This window comes from Palaemon carinicauda, chromosome 1, assembly GCF_036898095.1.
Source record: "Palaemon carinicauda isolate YSFRI2023 chromosome 1, ASM3689809v2, whole genome shotgun sequence".
Classification (NCBI taxonomy): domain Eukaryota; kingdom Metazoa; phylum Arthropoda; class Malacostraca; order Decapoda; family Palaemonidae; genus Palaemon; species Palaemon carinicauda.
The window spans coordinates 44574451-44581950 of NC_090725.1; the positions used below are offsets into that span (position 1 = coordinate 44574451).

Genomic DNA, 7500 nt, shown 5'->3' on the forward strand with positions numbered 1-7500 from the left:
ATATATATATATATATATATATATATATATATATATATATATATATATATATATATATATATATATATATGTGTGTGTGTGTGTGTGTGTGTATAAAGTTCATGTTTTTTAGGAATAATTCAAGAAATAAGACCCAAGACTTACATAAAATATATCTAATTCAAGATACTTGGATGTTATGATAACATCATTAGTATTGGTGCAAAAAGAGATCAGAATATTTCGAGTTGGCTATATCATGTAAAAAAAAATAAAAGACCAAAAATTAGTGAATATTATAAGGTTCAAAAAGCACAAGTAGGTAGATGAAAACTTCGAAAAGGTATGGGGGATTATTTAAGAGAAATAAAGGAGATAAATGGAGATTAAATACTATAATAGAAGCATTAAAGTGAATATTGTCTGTAGTGCTCAATACATTACAGATGCCCCCTTCACTAAATGTGTATGTAGTGATGAATGGAAAGGTATATGACGCAAGGGTGGTTTATCAAGGATTAAAATGTTAAAGATATAAATTTTCATTGGTATGCTAAATATCTTTGAAGTTGTAGTAAATGATATCCTTTTCCACAGAAAGAATGAAAATATTTTCCTTAAAGTTATATAGAGATTAATTTTTTAGTTTAATGTCTCCTTCCTTTCATCATACTGGAGAGGTATTCTATTACAGAGGGTAAACTGACAGTCCAGAATACATCATATATTTGTGTTATACAGTAACGCAAATATAAACACACACTCATCTATGTATATATATATATATATATATATATATATATATATATATATATATATATATATATATATATAAGTTTGTATACATTCATTTATGAATTAATCACTGATCCCTTATCTGCACCTTTAGACTGCGTGGGATGGAAATGTACCGATGGAACTTGCATCAATAGAGACCAGCTTTGCGATAACTCAACCGACTGTCCTGATGGCAGTGATGAAGATGGATGCCCTATAGGTAAGCAGAAACTGCTTCGGTAGCATATACTGCACTTTACTTAATTTCTTCTCTAATCTTTATGGAATTTTATTTTTTATGTGGGCGCTTTCACTATATAATATAAATTTTCGTTGTTGTTTACATTATTTCTAAAAGGACAAATCATTATTCCATTTGGATGTGAATAGCAGACTAATTATTTATGCATGTGTATATGTTTAACAGAGTATACCTTTAAAATCTAATGTAGTAATATCAATTGTTGATGGAACTTATGAAACGAAATTTGGAATAGAAAACTTTGAATTATCTTTTTCCCTATCAGTATGCCAACAAAAAACCCAATTAATGAATCAATCACCCCTTTTCTCTCTTATTATTATTATTATTATTATTATTATTATATATATATATATATATATATATATATATATATATATATATATATATATATATATATATATATATATGGATAAATATCAACACAACATCGTATTCAAATAGAAATAAATTTCTATCTCATACTTGGGATCGAACGCTAGCCCCTTCCAATGAAAGGCCAGGTCGAAACCAACCATGCTACGAGAAGCCATAAAAGAAATCGGAACCTAACGCCACCCAGCAGTTCGAGGACATATATATATATATATATATATATATATATATATATATATATATATATATGTATATATATATATATATATATATATATATATATATATATATATATATATATATAGATTATTAATTCAAACATCTCCAGCTTATATTGGAGCAGTTATGTTTGGCTTCCATTATTGATTATGGAATAAATTATTTATGGGCTAAAAGGATTACTAAATAATTCATGAAATGGTACGAAGTTTATGCCTCATACAATCCTAATTATTGGAAATACTCTACTGTTTTTTTTCATGAAGAAATTCTTTATTCCATGGGTAGATTAATTACATATGAAGTTAAAAGCATAGGTGCTTCATTGGAGAAGGTTACTGGGATGTTAATCCTTTACTCAGACTAGACTATAGACTGACGGAGAATCATAATTGGTATCTAAATAAGCTTCATTATTCAGGGAGAACAGATTAGAGGACTGGAAGCAAAAGGATATGTCATAAATTTAAAGATTGATAGTTAGAATTTTTAAATTGCAGGAATTAAAACATTATGGAAATATTCAAGGCTTAGGAAATGTAAATAAACGCTGAGATTTTTTAACTGAATTACGTATAGAAATCCAGAAATCAAATAAAAGATGTATTGAAAGACAACCTACCTCAAATATATGTAAAACAAATTAATGTAAAGATGACGTGATGTTTCCATTTCCAGGCTGTGATGAAAATACTCAATGGACCTGCAATGATGGTTCATGCATTACTCGTTATCGTCGGTGTGACAAACGATTTGACTGCAAAGACTTCAGTGACGAAGAGTTCTGTGTTCATGGTTAGTCCCCAAATTATGTCAAATAATTTCCAGATGCAAATAAAAAGTCTGCTGATGATTACTGGACGCAAAAATTATGATTAAAAAGGTTGATTGATTCTAACTCGAATCTATCATCGTATCTTTATAAGAGGCATTCGTTACCTCAAATCTTCCATTTAATGATTTACTGAACGAGCAATTTTTTTTCTTGTATATATAAATGAATAAAAAGAGCAACTTGAAAGAAAAAAATAATTTTCCATCCGATATTTTCCAGAGTGCCCAAAGAACGAGTGGATGTGTCAAGATGGCTCTTGTATCCCAAGGAAGAAAATATGTAATTGTGTTAACGACTGCTCTGATGGGTCTGATGAATTGGACTGTCCGTCTGGTGAGTACGATATTAGTAGAAGAGGAGATAATGTGAAAATATTAATTGATGTTCGAAATTTTCACACCCATAAGCAGTGTAATGAAATGATTTTACTAGACAAGAACGTGTAGTGAAAATGTATCACGAGAGGGATGGGTTCCACTTTCTGAAACACAAACTATTATTCTTTTCATTAATAGCTACTCCAGCAGCATTGAATTTATAAGAAACTATTTCTTTGAATTTGTCTATTTATAATTTCTTTCCTTATTTTACTGCGGAAATATAGTACAATACTGCCTCACAGAAGGTAGGTCAAGGTTTGGAGAAAAGTTACAGTTCCATGGTTGTTTCCAGTTTTATAATTCTTATGACATTCTGGAGCAAACAAGTCCTTGCTCCGTTTCTAGCCTTAAATATACTGGATATTGTGAGCTATATAGACAATATTCATAAGAAATGTTTGCCAGATAGTCTTAGACTGCTTAATTATCATTGGTTGGAAGAATTATATGGGCAAAGATCTTACATTTAAGTTGGCTTCGGATTAGTTTGGCCGCATAGTGGGCAGAGCTCCTCTATTACACAAAGTATGTTTGTGTTCCTTTGTATGAAATCAATCCTAGGTTGCGTTGTGCTTCTTTTTGTTTGGCAGATATGCTTGGTGGGCCCTATAGCATTTTATGTAGGTTCCTATCTGGGGTCTATTGTATTTTCAGCATCGTTCCGTTTTTCGGCTCTGGTCTGGTTGCTATAATTCTGAGTTGTAAGGAGGCACATATAACATCCTGCGTGATAATATTTGTTAGTTTTTTTCTGCTGGATGACGAGAGCTTCAAGTTTTGATATGCTGTTCCAGTCAGTGGGCCTGATAATGTTTTACAGTGTAATATCCCTGTTAAGGACCTGCCATGGAAGGCCCTGAAAAAGGTGCCCTGGCGTACGCGATGGTATAAATATTTAAAGAGACTCATTGTCATCGTATCAAAAAAGAAATCAGTTATGAGGTAGTTTTATGGCTATGTAATAAGGCAAGGATTCTCTGCCTGAAGGGGAAAAGAAAGTGTCCCCATAGTTACAAATCAACTGCAATCAAAGCCTTTGTAGAGATGGCCATTTCCCTCTATTTTTACTAGAAACCACCAATAGGGGCAATAGATATCCTAACCCAATTCCTGTAAATAATTATATCCTTGTATGTAAGTGAAGAAATAAAAGAAAGTATCCCTTAATAATTTGTACAATGATGCTGTACTAGGGCTTGCCCCTACAAAAATTTAAATTTACTTTAAAGTATGATTCTATAGTCACACATAAGACCAGGCGGCAATAAGTAAGGTTTGTTAGGCAAAATAAATCTTACCCCGCCGTGCAGGATGAACAAAAGAGAACCAGCGTTGGCTACTAATTTATATGCTATGTCCATGTATACACCTGTAGCCACGTCAGTATGCATATCTTGCTCCTATGCAAATGCTTGTCCTGCCAAGTACAAAATGCTGGCTTTTAGGACCATTTACAACATATCCACATCAGAGATAGGATCAGGGAAAATACCTTCAGTAACTCAAAGATCATCGGCAGTATCGTTACCAGCAAATACCTTCTGATATTAGAGGAGAACCTCATCTAGTCGGAAAAATCATCTATCCATGAAATGCATCTACTGCTAATCAGCCAATGGCATTATATACCTCCTAAAACTCAAAATAATGGCTACTAGATGACATCAAATGAATGGATTGATGACGACCAGACAACAGAAGAAGAGCCAGATAGGATAATGCATAAATGACTATATGGCCCGTCAAATGCAACAGGCTGTCAGGAAGTGGAACACCCTAGAATTTATTTGAGAAAACAAAATTCGACAGATGGACCTCTACTCATTGACAAAAGAGATTGCCTTACCTCTGTTTGCATAATTATTCCAACCAATGAAAAGTCAACCATCTGCAATGATTAACCGAATTTTTTAGTTTAAATGCTAGCTAGAAACTTCTCATTCTCTATTGGAGGGTGTTGGTTTATCACAAGATCCTACTCTAGCCAAAATGACCACATATAATACTAGAAGTAATCGCATTCTCCAGTCTATTCCCAGGGAAAAAAAAAAAAAAAAACTATGCTAGAAATGTATCTGATCACCAAACCTAGACTTACCTGGTTTCTTATCTGGATTTTCAAAATGATGTACCAGTAATGAACTAAAATATTTACTTTATTTTCACAGTGAAATAAGAAATATAGTTACCAAATATTTATCACTTTTCATTGAATTCTATCTACTCACAACCACTGGTATGATATATTATTCTTAGAAACAATGATTACATAACTGAAAAGTTTTATATAGATTTTATGCTGATAAAGCAACAAAAATTCTCCACTCGACTTGTCTGATAGAGTGCCAACTTCTCAAATATATTATTATTATTATTATTATTATTATTATTATTATTATTATTATTATTTAATTAAAAAAATCACTCTCTCAGTAGCCTTAACATGAAATAGAGCTTTTTTGTTGCTCATATTACTTATTCTACCAATAACTGTGCTATGTTAATAATCGTTATGGGAAAGAAAGATAGAGAAAAAAAATCTATATTTTCACTAGAAGTAGAAATGTCAAGGTCTGTAGAATAGAATATGGCTGCTACTTGTTATGAGAGGGCGCTGGGTGTCTCTCATCATCAGGCAAAGCGTTGCTAATAGGTGGTGAGCAAAGTCATTATATGCACCGTGGTTGGTTTGTCACATCAGCCATTGGTTGCTGATTGTTCCTTATTGGTAGAGTCCGTATCTGGTCTGGGAAGGAGCTGCTCTCCCACTGGCAGAGCCCCTCGCGGGGAGAGTTTCTGTCGTAAGCAATTGTTGGAATTGGACGGATCCATGGTCTGTGAAAGCCGAGTCAGGCCTTCCAGAACGGAGCGGTGATTGACCACTAAGTGGGATTGGAGTCTGGCAAGCTGGTTAGCTGCTCAGAGTCATGTTTTGTGGAGTCCAGACCTGCTTGCTGACTGGTTAGGCACTAGCCAGAAGATTCTCAATTGCACTCAAGCTGCTGGGCCGCTCTTCACTGTCGCTATTATTGTTGTTACAAATTTAATTGGAGTTGTTACCTTTGCAGAATGAGAGGAGAAGCATCTGGGTTGTATTCAGGTTAGGTCTCTCCTGTTGGATGAGCAGGGCCTCTAGGATTCTAAGTGTTCTTTCATTCAGGCCACTGCCAATGATCTTTGTGTTCCTTATGCTTTTCTCTCTAACAACATTATTGTTACTAGCGAGGAGCTAATGGGTCTTGATAGCACACTGCTGGACTGTGCAGGACAATATTTTGGAGTCATCCTTGTCATTCCACTGCACTGGCTGGGAGATCCATGTACTGGTAATTTATAGGATTAAACATCTTTGCACCTCTTTAGAAAGTTCTGCGCAAGAGCATAGTGGTCGTGTTTCATAATGGTCCGATAAAAGACGAGGTTAATGTTAGAGAATTCTTGAACGGGGATGACATGATTCTTGATGATCTCCTTTCTGTTGATACTGGCTGTATATGATGTTTTTTTTATCATAAGTTAATACCAGAAAACATGCTCTCACTGCTGCGCTCAGTCTCCTATCAGGGAGACATAGTGCGTTTAACCTCTCCATTGCCCTGCCTGTCGGAGTAGCAGCAGTTAGCCAGGACCTCAGTAGTCATACAGTTCCCATTGGGTCTCAGTCCAAGAGGAGGGCCCGACGAACGTAGGTCGAAATGATGAAGGCATTGTATTTTGTGTAATTAGACATTCATTATTGCCATTAAAGCAAAAGCCTATGTTTGTGGATTTAGTGTAGATGGTAGTATCAAAACTAGGTTCAGCAGTTGAAACAAGGACGTCCAGAAAGGGAAAGCGGCCATTGTTCTGATGTTCCATAGTTAATCTAAGAGAATAACACTCATCAAAGGTCCTACAAAGTTCATCAATATATTTGGTAGTGGCGGCTTTTACAAAAATGTTGCCGATATAGAGGATTTATATATCGGGTCAATATACACAGGCAAAAACACTCTTCTTGATGACAACAATGTAGAAGTTGGCAAAAAGTATGCCCTGAGGGGAGCACATTGCTACACCATCCTTCTGAATGTAGATATGTCCACAGCGGGTGGAAAAGAGGTCCTTTTTCATACAGATTTCCAGGAGGGTGCATAGGGTAGGCTCTGGGATGTAGAGGGGAAAGTAGAAAAATTTGGATCTCTGAGAAAAGACAGGAGTACGTTAGCTTTTCAGCCTTCTCTACTTTGCCGGCCAAGGACGAGATAATCAACCTTGGACTTAACTGTCAGTTTATATTTAGCCCCAAACCCATGGATAAGGAGCTAACAGTTGAACTGTTGATAAATTTCAACCTCCATATAGAAATTATTTAGGGGAGATCTTCTAAAACCAGTATTTATTTTGCCGCTATCATTACACTAATGTCATCGCTTTTGTGAAAGTACACGTAACCACACATGTACATCTATCAAGGCAAAAATGGAAAATATAAAATCCTGGTTGGAGCTCGCGGCTATATCATCTCGTATCAAGTAAATCACATTTTCTTTCGTAACAAGAAAAAAAAGTTTATGCTTATTACAAGTCTCCCGTCGAGATTTTTAAAGGTTATATGTATATATATATGTGTGTATATGCGTTTGTCTATTTATATATGATTAAAAGGTAATATACATTTAAAAAAAAAGGTA

The 7500-nt window shown here is 34.6% G+C and overlaps 1 protein-coding gene across 2 annotated transcripts in view; it reads left to right on the plus strand.

Annotated features, from left to right (window-relative positions):
• LOC137642001 (LDL receptor repeat-containing protein egg-2-like) overlaps positions 1 to 7500 on the plus strand; it is a 21526-nt gene that overhangs the window by 13836 nt on the left and 190 nt on the right. For both annotated transcript variants that reach the window (XM_068374564.1, XM_068374572.1), the window contains 3 exons: positions 869 to 976; positions 2291 to 2407; positions 2667 to 2780. In XM_068374564.1, the coding sequence (XP_068230665.1) occupies positions 869 to 976; positions 2291 to 2407; positions 2667 to 2780 (339 nt within the window). The remainder of the gene's footprint in view (positions 1 to 868; positions 977 to 2290; positions 2408 to 2666; positions 2781 to 7500) is intronic.